The sequence below is a fragment of the Sycon ciliatum genome, chromosome 5, assembly GCF_964019385.1.
Source record: "Sycon ciliatum chromosome 5, ocSycCili1.1, whole genome shotgun sequence".
NCBI classification, from domain to species: domain Eukaryota; kingdom Metazoa; phylum Porifera; class Calcarea; order Leucosolenida; family Sycettidae; genus Sycon; species Sycon ciliatum.
This window is the reverse complement of record NC_088647.1, coordinates 7,926,550-7,952,597: the sequence shown is the minus strand read 5'-3', so window position 1 is coordinate 7,952,597 and position 26,048 is coordinate 7,926,550. Positions and strand designations below refer to the sequence as shown.

The following is a 26,048-nucleotide window of genomic DNA, read 5'->3' as shown; positions in this document are numbered from 1 at the left end:
ACTTTCGGTGCGTCTGTTTCACACCTAAAATTTCAATACACTGAACAAACACTAACACACATACTCCAACAGCGACCTGCTTCTCTGTACCGAAAATTTCTGTTCGCCTAACCTAGCCTGTTGCCCTCATACCGAAAATATTGAGCACCGAAAATTTCTGAAATTAGAGTACTTGCGTCAAGCCAGGCGTATTACGGTATAAGCAACTGACTTAGCCTACTAGTACTAAGACAGCGTTATCTTAGGAGGCAAGCCTCCGTGAGGTCAATCAAGAAGAAATGAATAAAACTGTGCTAGCAGTAAAGGAGTGCCGGCGGCATTGCTATGTCTGGTTTTGAGCGCATGAAGCAGGTACACATGGCCAAGGAAAGTAGAAAGCAAACGCTGTATCCCCCGGCATGCAACAACAGAAAATTATGGTCTCAAACATGTAGGGGAAGGGGCTGGGGTAGAGGGCGGCATAAAATATAGGCAATGCGTATATAACAACCAGCTATAGGTGTACAGACAGCCAGAAGCGTACAGACGACGGATGTCTACATGGAATACGAATACTGTCTTCACACGCTGTGCACGTCGAGTACGCTGTAAAGAGCTTACGCGGCTCGGTTTCCGAAAGGCACAGCTGAGTCAGACTGCCGGGGAGACAAAAACAGTGCACCGTACATGCACGTGCACGCTGACATATCCAGCCAGAGCTGCTCAAGAGTACACCAAAGCGCATGAGAACGACCACAGAAGCCATCATCAGCAAAATCTGTATTTATGCCAGAGCACATACGCGCGGCATGCACTGGAAAGAATAGCAGTATAACTACTCGGCTACTGAATTGAACACACGTTCTAAGGAGGGGTGACAGGTGAGCAACGATTCGAAACGAACTACGATGGCAGTTCTGATCTGTGTAGATAAATACCCTGCAGACAACAACACGTGACGCAGGGAGAGAGGCCAAGGTGCACCACGACTGAGGGTATGTTTGAAGCAGCAACGTGAATATAGAAGAAAACACCGCCGCCACTGTTTTCCAAGTGCATCGGTACAATCAGGTACTCACGGAACAGTTTAACCAATGTACACACACACGCACATACGCACGTGCGCGCACACACACATACACACACACAAACACACACACACACACACAAACGTACACACATGCACACAAAAACACACGCGCATACACACACATACCCACACATCCACGCATGTGCACACACATACACACTCTGCTGCCAGGACGAGGTCAGTGAGAGATTTGGTACAGCCTGTCGTAGATTTCCGCAAATGACGGCCGGCTATCCGGGTCGTATTCCCAGCACGCAAGCATCAGTTTGTAGACAGCTGGAGGACAAAGGTCTGGCTTGGGCATACGATAGCCACTTTCAATCTTTTCACGTGTCTCACGGTTCTGCATAGCTATAGCAAGAAAAAGACAAAAAAAGAAGAAGAATGGTTATGGGATCGAGTCAGTTTTCAAGATGTTACACACGCACACATGCACTCAAACACATGCACACATAGACATGCCATCACGTGCACATGCACACACACACACAAACACACACACACACACACACACACGCACACGCACACACGTGTGTATGCACACATAGAGACACGCACAGAGACACACAAAGTCATACACACACAGACGCACACACACACACACACACTCAAACATACACACACAGACGCACACACATACACACGTACACACAGTACTCATGGTTTGCACAACACACCTCCCTATTCTGTGCCGTTCGGGCGTGTATCCAGTTTCAGGCATTCTCTGTCAATCGTACCCGTAGGGCTTGAAGGCATGAACACATACTTGCATCTTTGATCAAAGAAAATCAGATCACTCACACTCGGGATTTCACTGCAAACTTTCACCCCTACAACAAGCTATGCTACAGGAAAACTTTATCAGATGCTGACTAACATGGGTATGGACCACTGCCATAGGTATACGTTTCCCATAGCAATATGCCGTAGCTCCATACGTCTGATTGCGTCGTGTATCGGCCATAGTTGAGTGCCTGCATCGTCGTCACATGATGCACACACACAAGTACAAACATATGCACACGCACACACACACACACACACACACGCACACACGCACACACATACACACACACACACACACGCACGCACGCACACATGCACACACACACACACACACACACACACACACACACACACACACACACACACACACACAAACAAACAAACATCTTGAGGACATGTATGCACTGCATAAGCATACTGATGGTGAATGTACAAACAAAGATCTTCAATGTAGGCTTCACATGCAGGTAGCAGGTACAATAGCCAAAGTCACGAGTCACTGGACATGGATAACGTTTTTATGTCGCTGTGGCTAACCCCCACACACACGAATAGACAAGGAGAAATACATGACTGCACGAGCCATACCATTGCATAGCCTGTGTGTATTACTGACCTCGGGCGACGTCCATTTGATGGGGATCTGTTTGAGTCCAGACGACACGGTGTAAATACCATCATCTTCCTCTCTGCTCATGCCAAAGTCGGATATCTTCACTATGTTGCCATCGCCGACCAGGCAGTTGCGGGCAGCCAGGTCGCGATGTATGCAGTTGCGCTGCTCCAGGAACACCATGCCTGCCGCGGCATCCACGCACATCTCCGATAGCTGGCTCACCTTCAGACGCCTGGTAAACACCACAGAAGAGCAGATATCGCTGGCCATAAGCGAGGCTCCCTGCTTCGTGTCCTGGTGGTGACAGTCAATTTTTTCTTCAGACTTTTCCCGTTTGCCTCCTTTCCCTCAACCCAATGAAAAGCAGATGTGATCATATTAACAAGGTCATAAGCAACACAGCGGATTGCGCATTCAACTTAATCTCTAACGTGTTTCCACGCCAGAAGCAGTTAGCCTAAGCACTGTCAGAAATTATAGTTGGCTAGACTAACACAGTTGAGATCAAAGTAATGTGAGCAGGTTTCTTCGATGAACTTTCGTGTACTATGGTTGGCAGTCTAAAACCAGGCAAGCAGCAAGTCAAGTCGGTGGAAAGAGCGGGCGCTCGGATGTGGCTCCCAACCAACTTTCAGATTTCCTTGAAAGTTGATTGCTCGCAACATCCCCAGTCTGGAATAGTTTGAGTACACTTTAAAAAAGCTCACATAAACAATTTCAGTAAAAAGGGAGAAGGACAAAAATGTTTCGAGTTTTGACTAACTGTCCACCAACTTAACCAGATCGTATGCAGTCAGCGTGTGCGACAACGTGGCACAAGATTGACAAGGCGTACTGAGACATTGTCGCACTCGCTGACTGTATATGATCTGGTTACATTGGTGGATAGTTCGTCATAACTCATACTTGTTCCGCCAAGTTAAAATTGGCGCTTATCTTCTCACTTGGTTTTTCGGTGTTCTGCCTGTGTCACACGGCATGGAACCACCGATTCACCATCGGAACATAACCATTGACCATTGCATCCGACGACATCAGGGCCTGCTGGAGAGCCGGGTCAGCCGGGTCACGCGCCCGGCTGGGGAACTGCACGACCTGGCTGAACAGATAACACAGGGTCCACTCTGACCCGGCTGAAAAATGTCTCAAACTGACAATGGATTCCTAAAATACCGGTATTTTACGACTCGCGGACCCCATCTGTTGCAAATCTAGCGCAACCGTGCACACTACAGTCTACAAGCGACAGAAACTCGGCTAGGGTCAACTGGGGTCAACTGGTTCGAGCGCGATCTGGCCAGCGGCGAGCAGGAAGTCAGGACATTCAAAGTCGATGGGGCAGGCAGTCAAAAGCGTAACTTTGGCTATAGCTTTGACACAGTTGCAAGTTTTCAGCCGACTGGTGATTTGGACGATGGAGCCCGCAGCGAAGAGAAAAAGAACTCACGCTTTCCAAGACTCTTGGAAGAAAGGTCGACCCTGGCTGGACTACGACCATGCCAGTCTATCCATGTCATGCGCTTTGTGCAAGACGCATTTCCAAAGGAAGACGAGCGGCGGTGGATTTGGTCGCGATGCGTGGTTGAAAGGTAAGAACCCACTGCTTCGAATTATCGGCATGCTGCTCGGCTCCACTCTAGCTTTCAACATCCGCTCAATTAATCGTTAAGTCTCACCCACCCGAACCTTCGGGCCTCGAAAGGCGTCCCGCAGATGTTCGAGCTTCTCGCCGAGCAACATGCTGGAGACTACCCGAACCTGGCGCACATCGCTGACTGGGGATTGGCCGTTTGCCTGTCCACTGCTGAATGCGAGCGAGACTTCAGCTTGCTGAAGCTTGTGAAGACGGCGATGCGGAACTCGCTGTCGACGAGGATTCTGGAGATGATCATGGCAATCAAGCTCGATGTTCCTGTCGTCGCCGACTTCAACTACGACAAGGCTATGGCTGCATGGCATTCTGAGGTGACTCGGTGCACTAGGACTGCAACCTCAACCTCGTCTGAACGGAGGGACCTGGCCCGCACACCCAGAGCAGCAGCGGCAGCAGCAACGCCAACAGCAGCAGCAATGCCAGCAATGCCAGCAGCAGCAACAGCGCCAGCAGCAACAGCAGCGCCAGCAGCAGCAGCAGCGCCAGCGCCAGCAGCAGCAGCGCCAGCAGCAGGAGCAGCAGCAGCAGTTGCAACTCCACCAGTTCTCCAGTCTGCTGAAGCCTTTCAGCAGATGGTGCAGCAGATGCCAGTTGGTTTGGCCATGCAGGTGATGCAGTGGCAGCAAGCAGCCACTCCACAAGGTGCTGCAGGCACCCCCAGTGCTCTATTATGTGAACATGTTCGTCCTGCTACTAGCACTAATTAGAAAACAGAGTTCCTTTTTTTCAAATTGTTAAATCAGAATCCAATGGAACTGCTTTGCATTCTTCACGTAATGTCGTTTACCTTCTACATTTGCGGACTTTGATAGTTCGCCTTGTTCTCTAAAATTTTCGATTTCCGGTAATAAATTCGCCTTTCTGTTTCCCTGCGTTTTGAGCAGGCTTTTTGGTTGTTTTTCTGCCAGATGATCTGACCCGGCTTGACCCGGCTGGCCTGCATGCGCCAGGTACACTCTGACCGGGCTGTGTTGAATGTCTAGAGCAGGCCCTGGACATGGCAGCATAAAAAAATAAAAAATAAAAAAGCGCAAGAAAACACTCCAACCTCCGCTCGAGCCCGTAAAATAGGTCAGAATGTTCGCATTTCAGAGCGAAGGAGAATACAGTTTCTGTCTACTTCCAGCTGTCTGATGGCAAGGATTGTTTACCCCGGGGAGGTATAGAAAAGCTGAAAATGCGCTTCGCGAGCTTGAATTTCAGTGCTTGCACAGTACAGCGCCTAGTGAAGGGCTATAACCAGCAAATCGCTGACGAAGAAACTGCAGCTCATGTCGACATCTCCAGAAAGTGAGACCAATCCGGCGGACACACTTTTGAAGCTCACAGAGGACAGGGAAAAGGAGCTAATCAAAACAAACACCAAGTCCTGAGGGAAACACTCGTGCAAAGGACTTTCAGGAAACTAGCCGAAAAGCCTGGTGCACGGCGTTAGGACTTAGGTGCAGTACGCACAGGTGCTACATCAAGCGGAAGCTATCACTGCGCTGCATGTACAAGCACCAGCGGCTCGCGTGGGTGCTGATCAGCAAGTAAGACAAATGCAAGAGGCGATTTGAAAAAAAGGACACTGATATGGCGTTGTCTTTTTGTCTCAAACACAGTCGCATTATTGCGACGAACGGGGATAACACTTAGAGCCAACATGCGAGCAGTCTCACTCAGCTTCTGATCGGCAAGGTGACAGGCACGCACTACCTTTGAGCATGATTCGAGACTAGGAGAAGTGGAACAAGCTATGAAACGTGCAGCAGCTGTCCGGATCGAACGTTTTGAGCTCTTCCTCCAGCGACGATAGTGGCGAGGAGGATGTGTAACTTGCTTGAATTTTGACTGGGTTGCTTACTGACATGTAAATAATCATGTACATAGTGCTTTGTGATCAAGGCTTGCTTCAAATATTCGTATTTCCTTCCCGAGACAAGTGTGAAGATAAGCGCCAATTGTAACTGGGCAGACCAAGTAACATTTTTGTGCTTTTGTACTTACTTTCCCTCGGCAGATCGTAAAAACTCCAGGAAGTTTCCATTGGGCATTAGTTCCATGATAATGTAAAGAGGTTCCTTGTCCGCGCACACGCCAATCAGTTCAACGATGTTGGGATGTCGGTACTGCTTCAGAATCTCAGCCTCCCGCAGGAACTTCTGCTTGTCAGGGAAATCTTCGGAGCGGCAGCTCTTCACGGCTACTTCAATGTTATGCGTTGTCAGATATCCTTTGAACACATCACCAAAGTTGCCCTGCACAAAACCAAAAGAACACAGGTGGAAAAGCACTTGAAAAGTCCTTAAATGTTCATCAGTCAGGGAGATTGAAAAGGGAAAAGACTGAAGAGAAATTGATTGTCACCACCAGGACTCGAACCAGGGACCCTCTCTATAGCCAGTATAGGCCAACTCTACTTTCATTAGCTTGGAGGGTGTCTACACTCCACATAAAAATTCACAGCTCACGAGAGAGTCGTTACAATGGTGATAGCAGGGAGCAGTAGCCATCAAATCCTTATACAGGTAAAACCTGCTCCAAAGACCACCTGGACTCGGCGACCACCTGCTGTGGACGACCGTATTTGTCTGGCACCGTCCGTTTCACGTACATTCTGACTCGCATTCAGCGACCACTCGCTCGACGCGACTAGCGACCGGCTTACAACTGGTACCGATCGCCAGTTCAACGACCACTTCACGTCTTCAGTACTCGATCTGAAAATCGTTTTGCGAAGTTTTGCGAAGTTTTTGCCATGGCGACCCGCCTAAGTCCAAGAACTGGCAGGGCAAGGTTGGGCTTTTTTTGTACCTTACTTAGCTGTATGGTCTCTCGAATTCAAATAAACAACAACAACGTACAGCTTCTCTCTGGTTCTGGTTTCTTGTGCTGTCTCTCAGTGCCACCATATACATGTACATGTACACATGTACATGTAGTACAGTGCTGTGTAGTGATGTACATGTATCAATACTTCACTATATCACTCCCCCTTCAAGTTATGCACCTCACCAATGCACAGCATGCAGTGCGAGGATTCATTTGATACCAATATCACCACATAGGGAGATCACCTGCTCTGAAAGACCACCTGTTTATAAGACCACTTTGGGCTGGAACCGTGCGTGGCCGCCGAAACCAGGTTTCACCTGTATCTACCGGCTCTCCAGTACACCACTGGCAGAAGCAGTTTTCAATTGGCCCGGCCATACCCTAGCCTTTCATACAGTTTGTGTATGATATGGAGGGTATACCCTAGCCTTTCATACAGTTTGTGTATGATATGGAGGGTGTACACATGACCTCCCCAGCAGCAAAAACACGTTGGTGGCCAAAATGTTGGTACGGCCTTGGCCAGACCAACCGGACCGGCCTCTTGTACCGGCTTGAAATGGTCCTGCAGTATATCAATGAATTACACAAAGCTTTGTACAACTTTTGTACCCCCCCCCCCCCCCCAAGATGACACCATGCACACTTGAAGGCCATTCATCCACAGCAGGGTACACACCTTGCCAATCTTTTTCCCAATCACCACATTGTCATGTCGTATCTCGTACTCGCGCAGGTCCGGTTTCTTCACTGGCTGCTTTAGGGTGGCTTGCGACTTCTGCGTCACAGCCAGGCGATTCCTCACGTAGTGATCGATGAGTAGAGGAATGGATGCAAATGCATCACTTTCAAACCGAAATCCCTGGCAACAGAGGAACAATCAGAGAAAATTCTGTATTAATGACCACATATCAAATCCAATCCACACACTAAATACCGAAAGTGTGGCAGTAGTGAAGTAAGTGCTTACTCACACACTCTCTCTCTCTCTCTCCCTCCCCGTCCCTCTACCTCTCCCTCCGTTTATCTCCGGCTTCAACCCTGATGTTACTAAATCTTGCCTGAATTTTCTTATCCTGGAATCATCCATAGTCAATACCTTCCCCCCCTTCTAGGCAGCCATTTTGTCACCCATCATCCCTAGCATCCAGACTTACGAAAATAATAATTCAAAATATGGAATAGAAGAAATCACATGGAAACGAGTTTAATATGAAGCAACTATCCACGACTGTGACAAGATAATAAGCAGTTGCATATGCTTCATAACTCGTTTCTACGGGATTTCTTCTATTTGAATTATTTATTGGCTCAGTATCCGAGTCCAAATATGGAAGGATAACATACAGTAAAACTTGTCATGGCGACCGCTCGGATATGGCGACCACCTGTCGACCACTGTAACCAGGACCGAGGGATGCTATTTCCAGTCAAATTACCCTGGATAAGGACACCAGCTGTTAACAGATATCACGTTTCGAAGGTCCCTTGAGCGGTCGTCCTACACATGCTTCACTGTACTTCCTTCTAACATGAATTGTAGTGCTGGTGCTGGCGCTGGCTATGATATCCTACCTCATCATTGTGCTGGATAATGAAGTGTCTTATCGAGTCCATCTTGACACTTAGCGTGTAGTGCTCCTTCTCCGCACTGTAGCGCACGAGGAAGTCGCCAAGCTTCTTCAGCAGACCCGACGCTTCTTGCCGGCTGATCTCCCCGTGGTACCAGGGTTCGTCCTCGACTCCGGCGTGAGATTCGGGCTGCGAATGCAATAAGACAGGACAAAGCCCCAAACACCATGTGCAGTCTGTATCTTGAAGAGTGCCATGACCACTGAGCACTGAGCAAGAAACTCCTGTCCCCTGATGTAATCTGAAACAAAGTAAGTATCCCCTACCAAGGATCAATGCCTCTTCAGGAGGGTGCATGTGGATGACAGACATGACAGGTACATGTATTACTAATATCATTGAACAGTCCTGAACAGATTATGGCAGAAGTTGAACTTGAGGTCTTTTACTCTACAAGTGCAGAATGGGTCTGGACGGAAATGGCGTCTTTTTCAAAATACCATGTCACCGTTTATGTTCCTAAAGATTATCAAATTGGTTAGGACGGCTTAGAATGATATACTTCATTTGCGAAACAAGGAAAACATATTCGGTTTATAGTTGGCTAATGCCTAAATAGTGGCTGCTTCCATCGGGCAGTGAATAATTAGTTATTATACAAATAGAACTTGACTAGATGTTTTTCTGTACCAGCATCGCTCACTATGAACATAGTTTTAGTTTATGGAGTATTTAGCAGTTTCGAGCTTTAGGCACGCATTGCATGTTGCCGTATCAATCCTAGCTGGATAGCTACTAAGCAGTGCAGGAGACAGAGATCGAACGCCCTTCTGAAACCAGGGGGGGGGGGGGCCTCGGAGCGTCCACTGCAATTTATTTGTACGTTAACACTTTTGATCTCACCCATTATCACTTTACGCCGACACTACCAGCATTGTGTATACGTTGGAACTTGGAAGAGATTAGTCATTAGTCGTTAGTGTTGACTGATTATGTTCAACAAAATAACGATACACTAAAGTCAGAGTTCTTCAGTATCAACATACTTTGGTATTAAGACTAACAATGGCTGTTAAAAACAACCATGCACTTATATAATTGACGTTGACAAAGTTGTGCCACTGAGAAACCTCCTGAATATGCTCACAGTCCATAATTAGTGCGTTATATATCCCTGTCTCCCCACTGCGTGACTCACTACTAATCTAGCCTGCTAACTCCTACCTTGGCCAGCAGCTAAATGCATGTCCTTGTCAACCACAACTGATATGCAATTAAAATTTAATCAAAAACATTTGCAATGCCAAGATTGTTCAAGACTGTCCTGCAGATCTACGACTACTAGCAGGGAGAAAAGCTGCGAGTGCAAGTGACAGAGGCAACGTGCACAGTCAAACAACGTGCTCTGGCTATCCATCAGAGGTGACAGAATGTGAACGAGAAGTGCAGCGGTTTCTTACTATCTGCCGTCGGAAGCAGCAGGGATGCCAGTGGTGGCAGCGGCATGGTCATGGGCATGGCGTGCAATCGAATTACAGGAAGCATGAGGCCAGCCACCGTCATCATCACACACCATGGACACAGAGAAGAAGAGTGCCATTGATCCAACCAGTCACGAGTACAGAAAGCCATCTTGCAGTAAATTCAACATTACTCTGCGTCAATGTGGCGAATTATTATTACCCTGCCACCCATACTTTCTAGCTTTTTCTTTTTCTCTTTACGACTCTTCCTTTCTCCCTCACACACCTATCTCTCTCTAGTTCTTTCTCACCGTGATAAATAAACTTAATATAGTGTGTAGCAGACAGAGCTTTCCTACAAACTAGAAAACCTATCAAAAACAGCACAACAGGGCACCGTGTGGTCAACGGGATGTCGTCCAGCATGAGACCGGCAGTTACAATCAGTTCCCGTTTTGCCCTCTTTCAGCATGCCTTAGAACACCACAGAGGTAAGCATGTCCGTGTAAACAACAGGATCCTGCTTGGCTTACCATATCATACTCGGTATCACTGGGATCGAATTCATCATCCATATCCATGCCAGGACTGGTTGGTGATGGGGCACCACCGCTCACGGCTGAGTGGCTGCTTTTCGTGGATTTCAAACCGGCCTTTTTGCCAAACTTTTTCATCTAGTATGGACAAAAATGCACGTCCACGCACCCATTCATGCACGCACCCATGTGCACACGTGCACATAAGCACACACACACGCACGCACGCACACACACACACAAACATAAAAACACACAAAGTGATCCAACCATTACAAGAATGGCACATCAGAAAGGGGGTAACACCCATCAATCAGTGCTAAAATGACTGTGCTATTTAGCTGTGTGTCAATAGGTTGATTCGGAAGTTTCACGTGATCCACGGGCTATGCGACTCGCAATCACGGCCTTGACCTGATGACCCCAAATGCGGCCCAATCCAGCGACACCATAATGCGAGCATGCCCCAAGGGAGACCAGGGACGGGTGGCCCGGGACGGACACCCGCATTGTTAACCCTTGTTGTTTTTCTAGTTGCTATGACTCCCTGTTTTTTTGCCATGAAACCCTGTGTTTTTCGCCATGAAACCCTGTGTTTTTCGCCATGAAACCCTGTGTTTTTCGCCATGAAACCCTGTGTTTTTCGCCATGAAACCGTGGCAAGTAGCTCATCTACAGGCTATAATTGTGTAAATTCAGGTCTCTATGCACAGAGTCACAGCAATGGCATGTGCACAGCAGGTAATAGTCTGGAAAAGCAAAGCACTTTCTCTCTCTGTGAACAACATGAGGCAACGAATGCCAATGTGATAACGCAATGTCTAGTCTCACAACTCATACCTGTATGTACAAACACAGCTAACACCCATAAGGATATTTTTCGTGCTCAAATCGAATACCGAAGAGCTTTCAGAGGGATCGCACAGCTAATCACAAAGACATACAACTGCTCACCAACAATAGCACACAGTACTCTTCAGTCACTGGTGCAACACAAAATATATTCCTACTGGTATAGATACAAGCAGGGAGTAAAATAAATAAGGAAACACAACTATTACACAGTAGTGTGTGTACTACAGCTCATGAACTCCTTCAAACTACGATCTAGATCCTTACCTTTTTCGTCATAAACGAGACACCACCTATAAAGCCGGATAAACGATTCTTGGGACCACCGATTCCCAGTGCTCCTCCAGCGGCATCACCATTCGTGTAATCCTAACAAGGCACAAAACATATCCATTGGTTTGAGGGAAAGATGAATAGCATTAGGAAATAAGAGGCCACATGCCACGTACTGCTCTCTTCTCTCCGAAACTCAACACTTGCAAGCCAGATATGAAAGAAAGAAAAATCATCAGTCACACCACCGGGACTCAGCAAACCAGGGACCTTGCCATTCGCGAGCAATGCTCTAACCAACTGAGCTACAGCATGACTCTATAGCAGATAACAATATTCCCAAGTTACCATACCTGGCAACCATCCCGGGTGGGACTGCCCCAATATCGAGGTAGTAACCCCAATCTACCCCCACAAGATAACCGAAAGGATCTGATCATGTCCCGATATCGTCCAGAAAAGCATTGGCTTCAAGAAAGGTCGATAAGGCCTGTTGAAGCAAGCTGAATTATTTATAGCTTGAGTCATAGGAATTGGGTTACTATCTGTTGGATGTTTTCATTTGAATGTGTCATTTGCGACGTATTCCAAGTACAGGTGGCTTCTCAAGGGCAAAATATACAGCTTGCCGGATGAATTACAATGAGACTGAATGATAGTTCAAGTGAAAACACTAATAGTGTCGGCTAGCAGTGCACCGGGTGTACTAGCTATCCACCGTGCAGGAGGACAAAGCAGTTTTAACTGCAATCAAAGGCATTTCAGTGCCAACTACTAGTACTGTAGCGAACATTGGCGTCCGTCGAGAAGTCAAGCGGCTACTGGGCGCTGGCCTTGCACCCGCAGTCACTGCTGGACCATTTATACACACTGTACGGGAGGAGGTACCTAACAACACTGTAACACTTATTTACAGTGTATCTGCCAACTACAGTGCATGTCTGCGCTAAAATCAGTAAGGGCGCCACAACCGGTAATCCCATCGGATTTCAATCAGTCCACGACAGTACTACAGTATTGCACACACAAATCACTGTACCTGTGAGTCCAGTACTTGATGGTCGAGCTGGCCCACTGCCTCGTCAAACAACGGGGCTGCCTGACCATCGAGGCTACTGAGGGATGCTTCGACAGTGGTAACAGCCAGTTCCAGCTTGGTTTGTTCGAGCCAGAGCTGCTCCACCTCTAGCGATAAGTCACTGTACTTTCGCAGCGTGTTCATATGTCTGAGAGAAGAGGTAGAGAACACGAGGTACATCCAGTACTGCTCAATGCAAGCCGATCAAGCGAGTGAATGACACGCCGGTGCAGTGCAGTCCTAGACCTGCGAGCACTGGGATGGTCATTGGTGCACGGCGCAAACCTGAATAATGCGATCGGATTTCAGTGACCAGTACTTACTGTTCCATTTGCTCAGCTGGTGATACGTTTTCATCGACCTGCGTGTTTCTAACCACATCCAACTCATCGGTCTGCATACAACACACACACACACGAATAGCCAGCCACAGGTACGACACACAACATCAGAGTGGCTGCCGCACTGTGGTGGTAGTGCGGGTCCAGCGGTGTTGAACTACGGAAACAGATCAGCTGCTTCTCCGCAACAGCATGACCTCTCACAGATGACAAGTATGTGACAAGTGATACAAGAAGTCACCAGTCGTCACATTATCATCCATCACAGGCCACATTGCGTGCTTCACGAGGCAAACTGAAGACGACACCGGTCTATGATGACCACGTTTCATGAAGAAAGGCTGATGGCATTGCCTTCCTGAGCAACAGTTGACGATAGGTGGTGCAGCATAAAGAGAGAGTTCCAGGAACCGACAATGCAAGCAAGACAAAGGACACAGCAGAGTGTTGCTTACTTTATTTTGTAGGTCTTTCCGGAAGTCGTCCAATTTCTTCTGTTTCTTTGTAAGGCTGGAGAGCACACCACAGATTGTAATAACCATTCTATGAGAGACGACTAGGTGTACATACATGTACACACAAGCTCGAATCCGTTACTATAAGCAACGTGGGTTTCACAACTAACGCTTGTTAGCACAACCAACCTCAGCAGTGAACATCTCCCAAGCATGAGCCCTTGCTTATTCTGACAGGACCGGCGAACTAAGCGTTCAACAATTTGGAAACTTCCAAGTTTTTCAACCAAAAGCAAGAGGACAAAGCCGGGACTCCGATATGCAACAGGACTCAAACCAAACAAAGCGCTCCGCGCTGGCTGTAATCTGGTATGAGTTTGAAAGCGCAGTTGCCGCCCGGAAAACAGCAGAGACAAGGCACCGAAACCAGTGAACCATGCATCTATCTGTCATGTACGGTAAGTGATGAAACCTTTGCCTTGGTTCTGACAGTGACAGCCGCGTGGCGCGTGGTCAGCTACAGTTAGCGCTAGCTAGCGCTAGCTGTAGGTAGTACAGGCCGGACCACGCGCCACGCGGCTGCATGGAGTAACTACTTGCACACTGACTGCAACGGAAAAGTGCAAGCCCGTGTAGTACAATGCAGTGCTCGCAGATCTACGTAGCATGCACCCAGTCTGGGCTGAGGGCAGTCGCGGTTGTTTGATCAAACAATGCATGCCAAACCAGACCCATGGTCGAAATTTTTGAGGGGGGTGCTTTGGCACCCAAAGCACCCCCCCCCCCTGCCTACGCCCCTGAGGTGGACCTTTCTCATACAAACCTAAGAGAAATGTTATACGCCATACACGACAAAGGTACACCATCATTGAATGATACATGATCTACCACACATCTGTAGGCATGCACTCAGGCACTCACACAGTACCCCAGCTTGACGGTGTCTGTAAGCTGTGCAAAAAATCCTTCACATGGCCGTTATAGACCCCAAAGGAAACTTAGCCGCAGATTTCGAGCAAGATCGGAGAGATCGACACCACGCCCACCCCGCTATGGAAAAACTACAGCCAGCTATCTTTCAACCATTTACATAATGAGGTACTTACTCCTCTTCCAGCTGCGGCTGTGTCAGGTTGTTGATGACCAGGTGATCGGAGCTGGCATTCTCCGGACCATGGTCCAGCAGCTTCTCGTCAAAGGTGAAGCGTTCCGCAGGGGGCAGCTTACCACTGTTACAAGATGAAAAGAGGAACACACTGTCAGAGCACGCCAAACAAGCATTTTTCACATCTAAGATATCATGCCAAGGCTCCACGTGAAATTCCACAACAAGCTGTTTGTGTTCGTTCCTTCCAAGTCCGAGGCTGATACATGCAGATCCATGAAAACGTTTCGTGACGCTCAATTTCATGTCAAATTTGGCGTAAAACTCCAAATTTCGACGCAAGCTGCAGGTCACTCGCGTAGTTTCTCGAGTGTCTCAACTCACCCATTCCTCTCGATAAACGAATTATACTCGGTTTGAGGGTCTAGCTCTTCCAATGTGGCATGGAGACGGCTGTAGATCTCCCGATACTCTTCACGGCAACAGTCGATGTTATCCAAACTGTCTGTCATTGCATCCATCCTGCACATTGTAACACAGAATGACAGCATCAAGAAAATATTCAGCGCCTATTGTTGTAGTAGTAGTAGTTGTTGTTGCTGCTGCTGCTGCTGTTGCTGCTGTTGTCGTCGTCGTCGTCGTCGTTGTCGTTGTTGTCATTGTTGCTGTTGTTGTCATTGTTGTTGCTGGTGGTGGTGCTGCTGCTACTGCAGCCATCATCGTCGTCGTCGTCGTCGTCGTTATTTCTATTGCTGCTGTCATTGTTGTTGTCATTGTCATTGTAACTCTTCAATGTGTAACCAAACGGGCAGAGCTGCTCACAGCAAGGAATGATTATTTGGGGAGTGTGGAGATAAATTACGGATTTGGGGCGAAGAGTAGTCAGTATCAGGCAGCAGTGAGTATGCAAGGTACCATGAAGCCGCGTTTTACATTGATCAAGCTGGTGAAGTCCTCTGTCGGCCCATGGCGAATGGAATTGCAGTAAAACGTGGTGTAAGCAACCTCTGGGTTTAGCGACCACCTGCTCTAAACGGCCGTTTTTCCATGCACAGACAGTTCTACACAGACACTGTGGGACCTGGTTCTAAAGACCACCTGGCTTTAAGGACTGCTTTTGCTTGCACACCGTGGGGTGGTCGCTTAAACCAGGTTTTACTGTATCGCCATACCGTGTGACAAGAAAGTAGAGTAAGAAGGCACAAACATACGCTCAAGACCCTCGCCAGTGCTACTAACTAACCACTGCTGTGCGTGTCCCTGGCACATCTGCTGCATGTTGTTCAGGAGCAATGGCAGGATGCGCGTGCGATACGCCTCCTGATGCTCCTGGACCTCTTGCAGCGCCAGCAAGTACTCGTTGTGACACTTGCACAGCTTCACCGCTCCATTTATATACTTCTTCTTCCTGACCAGAAGAAAACAAATAGAGAACATCATGGTGAATGTTTACACTGATCACACAGCAACGACACAACCAAGTCTTTTTCCGCCATTACTCAGAGTTTCGTGTTAAGAAGCACTCACCAGACAGCATACATGTAATATGACCAAGACTAGCATTCACTAGAATATATACGGAGGGGGATTTCAGAAAAGAGGGCAGACATGATGGAGGTACAACATTTCAATAGCGCGACGAAAAGGAGGTGGCAAAAAAATCGGCTTGCCTGTAAGAGAAAAAAAGTGTTACATATCGACGCGTAGAAAGTCGACGGGTTAAACGTGTAGGGCAAAGGGTGGAGGAATAGTGCAATGCTATATAGGTATACATGTAGCACACTAGAGCGCTAATACACTTGGCAACGCAACAGTAGAGATTTGTGCTGCATTGTGGCAGGTGAATGTCTATATGGCTTTTCTGGTAACGTTACAACCCCCACTGAATACCTGACCAGAAGACAGAAGAAAAAAAGGCGAATATTTACATGGCTTTTCTCCTACACCCCACCAAGTCAACAATTATTCGGCGCATATTTTCGGCTATTTTCGGCCTGTTCAGGTTTGGCCAAAAATCTGTTGCGGCTGAACCTTTGTTTTGCACGGTTCAGTGCGACAGTGTATACATGCGGCAGCAGTATACCGGGCTGAAAAATTCATGCGGCCGAAATGGGTTTTAGCCCTGGGAGGCCGACATTTGAATGGGCCGAAAATGTGTAGCCTTACAGTATCTAGGTTATGAATTTCAGTGCGGATTCTCTATTGATAGACTAAAAAGAGGCGACCAAAGAGCCGGGGAGAGGTGGCAAATTGTCCTCACGTTGAAAGTTTGTGCACACAATAAATCGCACGCATGCCCTTTTGACTTCACCTCGGGATAAGGGACCATCGCAAAAGTTCGCAGAAGCCCCCGAAACGAAGACCGTGAGTTTCGGGCCTGACCCCCCTCCCTCCCCCCTCAAACGAAACGACAGTCACAATATGGCCTTCATTATTTCACTTGGATGCTCACACATAATAATTATTATAATAATACAGCAGGGGTTCATAAACCCTATGAACCCCTGCTAGTACTAGCAAGAGTAGATAAACAGTGTTATGTACTCTTGGTACTAGTACTAGCAAGTGTCCATAAACCACGCGTTTTATGGACTCTTTGAGTCTTGGTACTAGACTACACACAGGGTACAGGCAGCCAGCTACGCGACACGCGAAGTTGCATGAATGGACTACGCGTCCTGACAAGCGATCTACGCCCGCTGTGATGGCATGCTAATCCTACAGCTCCTATTTTATGTCGTCAATACTTTTTTGAATTGAAGCCCGGTTTGCGATTTTCGCACCGACTCCCTCCCCCCCAAACGTATGCTCTTCGTTTCAGGGGCTTCTGCGAACTTTTGCGATGGTCCCTAAAAGACCTCATTAGTCAGGACACAAAGCGGGTCGCAATGCACGGGCCCCACACAGAGGAGAACAGTCAGGCTATTGTCACTTTTGCAATGCCCATTCATCACAAACATTCAGCATCTTCTAGACTGCCATGCACCATTGCATGGGCGAGTTTTTGTAAGCCAATAGAGAGTTAACGTTTCACATTTTTCTTCAATTTTAAACGTGAGATCTCACGGCCAAATTGGCGTTTCTCACGTTGCAACTTAAGAGATTTCAACGCGACAGAAGGCCAACTAACGGTGAGAAAAGCGATTCAACGGACGTTAGTTCTCACTCAAGGTGAAAAAAGCGATTCAACGCACGTTTTTCTCACGTTCGAAATTGAAAAAACGTGAAGCGTAAACTCGCTGATGAACCAAATCTTCCATTCTGGCTCGAGAAGAGCAAAAAAACTGATGTCAGAAGTGGGATTCGAACCCACGCCTACAGAAGTAGACTGCGACCTGAACGCAGCGCCTTAGACCACTCGGCCATCCTGACACACACACCAGTGATGGCACTGAAAGTCGTCCTGACTCACTCGACATGGACCAAACTCGACCAAAGTAGCGGAAGACTGAAATACTGCAATGCTGGTCAATGAGATTCGATTGCGTGCGGCAAGTTTGCCCCTGCACCAAGTCACATCCCATTGTTCTCAGGTCTCGGGCTGCACAGCGCCCACTGATGCGAACCGGACTTGTGCAATCGGATTCAAATGAGCAGCACTATACTACTAGACAAGCTTGGAGCATTTTCATTGGTAAATCATCTCTTACTTTTCTTCGGCATTGGGCATTCCAACGCATCTCTGAAAGTCCAATTTCTTCTTCGAAACGTCCATTGAAAGTGCTTTGTAGGACTTCTTGAGTTTGGTGACACGTTCAGTTGTTTTGCCATACGCTGCGTCGACATCCTGAGAACACAAATACAAACACATAAAAGCATGCATGGGCATACACACACAGCACACACACCACACACCACATACACACACACACACACACAAACACACCCCCCCCCCCCCACACGCTCGCACACACACACACACATACATACACACACACACACACAAGCACCCCACCCCCCCCCCCCCCAGACACGAACAACCAGACCCCCCCCCCCACACACACACACATACACATACATACACACACACACACACACACACACACACACACACACACACACACACACACACACACACACACACACACACACCCGCGCACACACACACACACACACACACACACACACACACACAGGTCATCACTACAAAGTAAAATGAAAACAGTGCTTACATAGAATTCATGGAATGCTGTGAAGCACTGCCGAATACCACTAAGCTAAGGTCACCCTTTGTCCCTTCCATATCCTAAATCAGATCCGAGAAAAAGCACAAGTAACTAGAAATGATCCTATTTTTTAAATGTTCTATTTCCTTCTCCTTCCATCCGTGCCTTACTTGTCTGCAAGTTGTAAAGCGTTTCTTGGCTTGCTTCTTGCTATTGAGCAGCTTGTCAAGTGATTGGACGGTTATTGCATTGAGTGATTGCGAGTGCTGCGAAATCAATGTTGACACACGATCAGTTTCCGACTGAAACATGTGCCAAGCCTGTGCAAAATCAATCAGTAATGACAATAAGATAAGGCAGCCGTAAGACAATGCTCATAGCCCACATCAAGAAGCAGAGAGGTATCTTGCCCATGCATGCAAACATACACAAACATGTACACACACGCATACACACACGTGCAAACACACACATACGCACACACACACACACACACACACACACACACACACACACACACACACGCATACACACACACGCATACACACACACACATACATTATAATTACACCATGTATCATGTATATACGTTTGTCTTAAGAGAAGAAGCACGCAACTCTGAAAATGCACTGGATGTGCACCCACAGATTTTCTCTTATAGCAACGATAGCGGACAATATCTGAATGAAACAGATCAAGATTAGCGCCAGATAACTGCCTAACACACATACACACACACGCACCCTGATGTGTACCGGGTGTTCACTTCCTTCTTCCATGACTAGCTATGTGGTCCCATAAGGGCACACACACACACACACACACACACACACACACACACACACACACACATCCATACACACACACACACACACACACACACACACACACCCTGATGTGTACCGGGTGTGCACTTCCACACATGCATGTACTGTGGTGCGATCAAGTTCTCAGAATCCCGATGTGATAATGAGTGACACACGTGTGTGTGTGTGTCTGGCTGAGTGGCTGTCTGGGTGACTGTCCATACGTAGGCGTGTGTATGTGCAGTGTACAGAAGTGTGTAGCTTGCTGTCTGTAGAGTTCAGTACATATGTGGGCATATGCGTGTAGGGACGCAATAGCATTACGCTCCCTTGCTTCAGCTTGGTTGAGCACTTATTCTGCTTAGAGTCTAAGCTACTGTCTGTATTTTTCGGAGTATAAGCCGCACTGGAGTATAAGCCACACTGGAGTATAAGCTGCACTGGAGTATAAGCCACACTGGAGTATAAGCCACACTGGAGTATAAGCCACACTGGAGTATAAGCCGCACTGGAGTATAAGCCACACTGGAGTATACGCCGCAACCCCCTTCTTTTGCCACGAAATACAGACAGCTACCGTATTTATCACCGGTAAGTTGATCATCAGAGTGTAAGCCGCACACCCTTTTTTGGGGGTGAATTTTGCGTGTTCAAAGTGTGGCATATACTCCGCAATATACGGTACGTGCCCTCATGTGAAGCTCGTTCTGTGTCTCCTTGTTAGGGCACTCTGAACTCGATGCTTTCAGCCGGATTATATGTGCTTTGTTGTCCACCAAACTTCACTCCGATCAGTTAGGCCAGGCACTATGAGCTCCACTGATGAGAGACATAACAAGTCAGTGCAAACTGTGTTACTAACCAAAAGCACCACTCCTGTCTCCTAATCGTCGATTTATGATGCCCGCATACATGCATGTGGACAAGAAAGGTTAGCGACGGTAGCTTTCACACCAATGCTCGACTCGAGTGATTGGAATTAATCAATCTTGTTCGATTTGGAATAAGGGCCGAACTGTGCATTGCAGGGCCAGCCTTCTCGGATCCAAACCAGTCGACTCAAAGTCCAAAATACTATAACATATGGGCTAATCGCGTTGATCTGTGCTTTTATAAGAACGAAATGGCACTTTTAGTGACATTTTGCATATGCATCCCCATCTAGTAGAGCACAGTCACCTAGTTTCGGTGGAGGAGACGAGTTTGTTCGGGAATAAAGGAGGAAGGGCGCGGATCAGTTTCCTCAGACCAAGACCATTCGACTCAGCACACTGAAGACTACGAGTAACTGTTAGTGAGATTTGATCCTAGACCATACTTCCCCGGTGTACCTTTACTAACGCTATAATTTAAGTTGTGCATCGTCAAACCCTGACCGATGGTGTGTGTGTGTGTGTGTGTGTGTGTGTGTGTGGGTGTGTGTAATCAATGCGCAACTTGCATTGATTATTGCGGTAATTAATCTATAAGAAAGCGTTTGCTGTAGCAATTGGTTTTTATCAATTGCCTAACGAGTATCGGATATAGCCTCTGCCCTGACAGGACGAAGCAAAAGCAATGGTATTGCAGAGCAGTGCAGTAGCGTAGGGATATGACTCATCTATGACGACGGCGCGACCTAAGAACGCAGCGCACAGCACAACTGTGAACACCTTTTTCTGACATCTCCCCCCCCCCCCCCCCACACACACACACACACAGCCGCGCAGTGACTTCCTAGAAGTGCAGAGTCCGGGGCACCCACACGGCGCCGAGCTTCTGGAGTCCAGGTGGCGCTGCCCAACTGGACCAGACCACCTACATCACTGCACTGGCGACGAGCAAAACGCCGTTGCGTGCACAACGCACGAGCATGGTCTGATACCGGTATCTGCCATTCGCAATGAACCAGGCCTTACAGCCTATGGATGTGTACAGGGGAGAGCCAGCCCACACATAAACAAAAGTCTAACTATTTCATATACATTTTAGTCCCAAATACATGTACCAGGTACATTGTATTCAGAAAGGTCGACAGTGCTCTTTTTATATAATAATACTTCACAAAAGCCATCTCCCGCAATAACCTGAGTGTGTGCTTGCAGCTCAAACTAGTTACTTCAACACGTGTATGCTTGATGCGCTAAGAAATACTTCCTGCTACAGGAATCATCCTCTAACTACTTAGCGATACCGTGAAGCACATCATCTGACGAACACAATCGAATACAACTGAGAGCCAGCAGGAACGGGAAGTTCTTGTTCAACAAAACCCCAGCACCCTATTACATCGTACACGACCGTCCGTCTCTACACGATGACCATGTAACATGAGTGTTTCATTCGAGGCAACTTCAGTCTTCACCCCATCTGTCACTCAAGAGATTATTGATGGAAGGACGAGTGCAGATCCCATACACTCCTAGTCCTAAGAACTAAAAAATGCACACACCTTGAAAATTGGGTTCAGTTCTTCAGTAGCGTTACTCTCCGTCCGATGGAGATGACTACCAGTGCTGCGATCGGCACGGAGCTTCAGTAGCTCCTTGGCGTAGTCCTGATCAGCCTTAGCACGTTTGGCCATGTAGGCTCTCATCGACTCCAGCAGGCGAATCTCCTCGTCATTGTGCCGCAACAGCGCCTCGCTACCGTGGCGCGTTATCAGGTCAGTTCCAAAGCTGGGGGCCTGATCCATAGCCGCCATTGCCACGGAGCTCTACCAAGTACTCGCCAGGGAAACGGCAACCCGGGAGCAAGACGACGGTGGCAGCTTGCTCCAACTAAATCAAGTTGACTACGAGCAGAGACGCGAGATAAATCTTGCCTTGCGTTTCCGTCTCAGATGCTGGATTGATGGGAACTTTGCTGCAACTAAGACTAAGTGCAAGCATTCATCGAACTAACTTTAGAAATGCTGGCTGCATTCGCTGTTGCTGCTACAACTTGCAAACATGTGTCAGGGCATGGACAGGAGGCTACTCCACACAGGCACCTGCAGCTGGCCTCACTTCCAAATGCGTTTGCACGCCATTTCAGGGCTGCAGAAACGACCACCCAGCACTCAACTCTAGCGAGCAGAGCAGGAAGAATGATAGCGCTGCTCATACACTTATCAAACGGTGCAGCGCATACAGATACTGATTAGCGTGTGTAGATTTTTGTACAGATCATTCAAGCATTGTTGCATTGCCTGGCTAGATCTATGCCTATGTCTATGTCTAGACGTCTACATGGTGCACGGTGACATCCTGGGTCAACCAGGTTAGCTCAGCCATGCACGCAGAACGGCCAGAAGAGCCGCAGGGGGATACGTAGTCGTAGATATCCGGATCCTCTTGTTCTATTCTGTGTGCTATGACTGAGTATGAGTATGAATGAGTGAGTAACACAGGTACAGACACGGTAACACTGACCCTGACATGACAGTGATCTGTGCCAGGATGACCCCGGGGCAGTCTACCCAGGCCGCACATCGAAACTGGAGAAGTGAAAACTGAGTTTGGAGAATAATAAAGGCATTATCAATATTTTTGTAGGGGTCGTTTGTAGCGCTGTACATGGGCCCTCATTTTCTCAGTCTTCAATTATTTCCCCTTGTTCTATTATTACTGTTACTGTGTTAGTTGAGCATGATGCAGTGCGCTGTCACATCTCATTCTTTGTAACTATTGTATCTATCCAAAACCATTTCCGGTATAATATTATGTATAATGTCTGCAGAACTGCGCCCAGCTACTATGACTAGTATTAGTACTAAACACTACTACAGACAGTGTACTAGAAGAACATTTCAGTTTGATTATTGTGTCATGGTCGATCCCCATGGAAGCCTTGAACAGGAGGGGCTTCCTGCGGCCGAGAACCCCAAATCGCTATGAATGATGGAAGGACTTAGGCCCTTGATTCCCAGGACAGGGCGACCCTCGTCGGTAACGTTTTCGTGGTCTCGCGTTGTCTGATTGTTTTTAAATTGTTCGCGGCCTGAATACTACTAGTACTGAGTACTAGTACTACTGTACTAGTAGGTGAACGAGTAATGGAGTAATCATGGTAATGGAGTCTGTACAAGGAAGTACGACCATGCACGTGTACAAATGCTATACAGTCAACTTCGTTTATAACGATATTCGGTGGGGCATCAAAAAAGTGTCCTTATTCGCGAAGTGTCGTTATACCCGAAGTCTCATTATATGTATTACAGTTGGATGGAACTTTGTTCTGGGCATGGAAATTCTGTCGTTATATCCGCAGTCGTTATTAGCGAAGTTGACTGTACTCTTCACTACCATCATCAGGACTCAGTGCCAGAATTTGTTCAAACCAGGGAGTACTACTACCTGGGTTAAAACTGGCGAGTTCGTGAGCAAATAATTTGAGTTCTGATGATCATGGTGGTGAGAATACTACTTGTAGCAGACTGACTTCCTCCTACACAAACCGCTATGTATTGCACTATTCATTGCTCACGACACAACTGTCACTGAGTATAAAATCTGTAATTTTTCTTGCCATGATGGTTATAGGGGAAGTGTGTGTTGCTCCCTAGACCCTACATGGGAGCTTGCGGTTTTCCTGCCAACTAATTCTCACTTGACTGACTCACGACTGCCATCCAGAGCACACGAGATGATGGTTATAGGCTGGGGATTTACCGGTAGAACTATTTCCTCAACTAAGAAAAGGAATCAGAAATGAATGAAGAAAAATCTGAAGAGGCTAAAATAAATGCTAGGACTAGAATCCAAACTGTCAGTTTCTTGTAGCTCGCTCACAAGACAGGCAAATCCACGTTTACAGTAGGGATGAGTTGGGTAGCATTTTCTTCGATTATCGGGTTCGGGCAGTTTTCCACGGGTACCCTATCGGGTAATGTTTCCATGGCAGTACCGCAATGCACCCCTTCCCTTACACACTGGGTAGACATGTGGAGTATTACATGAATTTGTATTCGTGCACTGTATATGATGTCATCTGCGACTTCGGGTTTCAGGTACTGCCAAGAGTACATAAACCAGAGTGTGCAACTCGGGATGGCTCCTGTGGGAGCGTAATTCGTGCAGTACGTCATTTCTGATGGCATGGTAAGCCACAGGTACGGTGAAAAGTTGCGTAACCAGTCGCGTTGGTGCAGGTCACTGAGTTTGTCCTGATTTCGGTTTTTTGATACGGATAGCCTGGTGACTTTACTCGTTGGTGGATGTGATACACAGTCACATAAAACACCGAAATCCTGAAACTGGACATCTAAAATTAAGCCAACTTGGCTGATTTCCGGGCTATGAATCATGAAAATTTGAGCTGTACGTAAGTCGCGGCTTGGCTGACCTCATCAGGGTGACGTAGTGCACGAACTGCGCTGTTTCAGATCTGGTATGCACAGTTGCACACTCTGGTTTATGTGCTCTTGTTACTACTATGTACCTGTCTACCCCGACTACCCATGTACACCACTACTACTACGGCACTAGTTTACAGGGAAATCACCACGGAGATATTCCTTCAAGCAACCAAACTTTGTCTGCGGGAATCAAAAGTGTCCATGAGCATTTTGACCGCGGATGCACTCATCTGCCGGGGCACTTTTGTATTGTTGTATTGTTTATTTACGGATTCTCCAGAGGTAAATGGATACCTATCATGGGAGTCTCTCCAAACCAATATAGAATAATGAAAAGGAGAAGGAATAAAACTCTTTTTTTTACAGTTCAATGATGAGCCAGCGAGGCCGTACTATCGTCCAGTAGTCTTGAACCCTGGTTGTTTGGCCCTTTGCCTTTGGAGTTTGGGTACTCATTCCACTATGGTATCACCACAGTAACACCGTATACTCACCATAATTATTATACTTCTGGGAGCTCTGGCTTCCACACGCGGCTGTGTGAACTGCGGTTTCACGTTTGACTTGCTGCGAGCACCTAACAAACGGGGATAAACGCATCCTGTGAATCGCCTATCAGTCAGAGAACTTAGGGAACATACTAAAAGTGACAACTGGAAATTTCGGTTTACAGGTCCTCCCTCGTTACAACGAGTCCGGTTAGCACATAATTCCCGTTAGTAAATAGAAATCTGGAATCCCCTGGCGAAACGTGGTCTACACAACTGTTTACAGGTCCGGTTCCAACATAATTCGTTAGAACATAAAATTCGTAAAAACAACCCTTTGCCCAGGTCGCTGGAGTGCCAAACCCTCAGTGATCATGCGGGACCAAGACCAAAACACATAGGATAAAGCAGAAAGGCACAACGTAACGAGACAGCTTGGAAGCTCAGGGCCCTACGCTATGCTTTTTTGCCTTGATGACCTAGACAAGAAAAGCATAGAGATGTTATAAATTCTTATAAATTTCTCCTTTTTTTTTAAAGACATATTAAACCTGGGATTCGAACCCGCACTATCGCCCTGCATGCATTCCCCGATACACTTCGCATACATACTAATTCTTCCAAGTTGCTTCACGTTATGATCTTGCATTTGAA

General features: G+C 47.3%; 1 protein-coding gene and 1 non-coding gene across 2 annotated transcripts; both read right to left on the bottom strand.

The window, feature by feature from the left end:
* Positions 1 to 140: 140 nt before the first annotated feature.
* On the bottom strand, positions 141 to 22,902 carry LOC135817422 (tyrosine-protein kinase Fer-like). The gene is made up of 17 exons (XM_065330601.1): positions 22,021 to 22,902; positions 18,954 to 19,103; positions 18,268 to 18,404; positions 15,861 to 16,025; positions 15,002 to 15,139; positions 14,619 to 14,741; positions 13,513 to 13,567; positions 13,040 to 13,110; positions 12,678 to 12,864; positions 11,633 to 11,734; positions 10,511 to 10,651; positions 8,518 to 8,703; positions 7,622 to 7,804; positions 6,115 to 6,365; positions 2,472 to 2,703; positions 1,947 to 2,043; positions 141 to 1,420 (listed from the first exon to the last, which is right to left on the bottom strand). Exons 1-17 carry the CDS (start codon positions 22,270 to 22,272, stop codon positions 1,248 to 1,250), a joined length of 2,643 nt encoding a protein of 880 aa, XP_065186673.1. The 5' UTR covers positions 22,273 to 22,902; the 3' UTR covers positions 141 to 1,247.
* Trnal-cag (transfer RNA leucine (anticodon CAG)) lies at positions 17,906 to 17,989 on the bottom strand. The gene has a single exon. It is a non-coding gene; the product is annotated as a tRNA-Leu (tRNA).
* Positions 22,903 to 26,048: the final 3,146 nt, after the last annotated feature.

What these genes read in the sequence shown, in the direction of transcription:
- LOC135817422 (XM_065330601.1), bottom strand. Translation starts at nt 22,272, where the DNA reads ATGGCGGCTATGGATCAGGCCCCCAGCTTTGGAACTGACCTGATAACG. An exon ending in GCTTTACAACTTGCAGACAA is followed by an intron (nt 18,405 to 18,953) that starts GTAAGGCACGGA and finishes TTGTGTTCTCAG; the next exon opens with GATGTCGACGCAGCGTATGG. An exon ending in GGAAAGACCTACAAAATAAA is followed by an intron (nt 13,111 to 13,512) that starts GTAAGCAACACT and finishes TGTTGTATGCAG; the next exon opens with ACCGATGAGTTGGATGTGGT.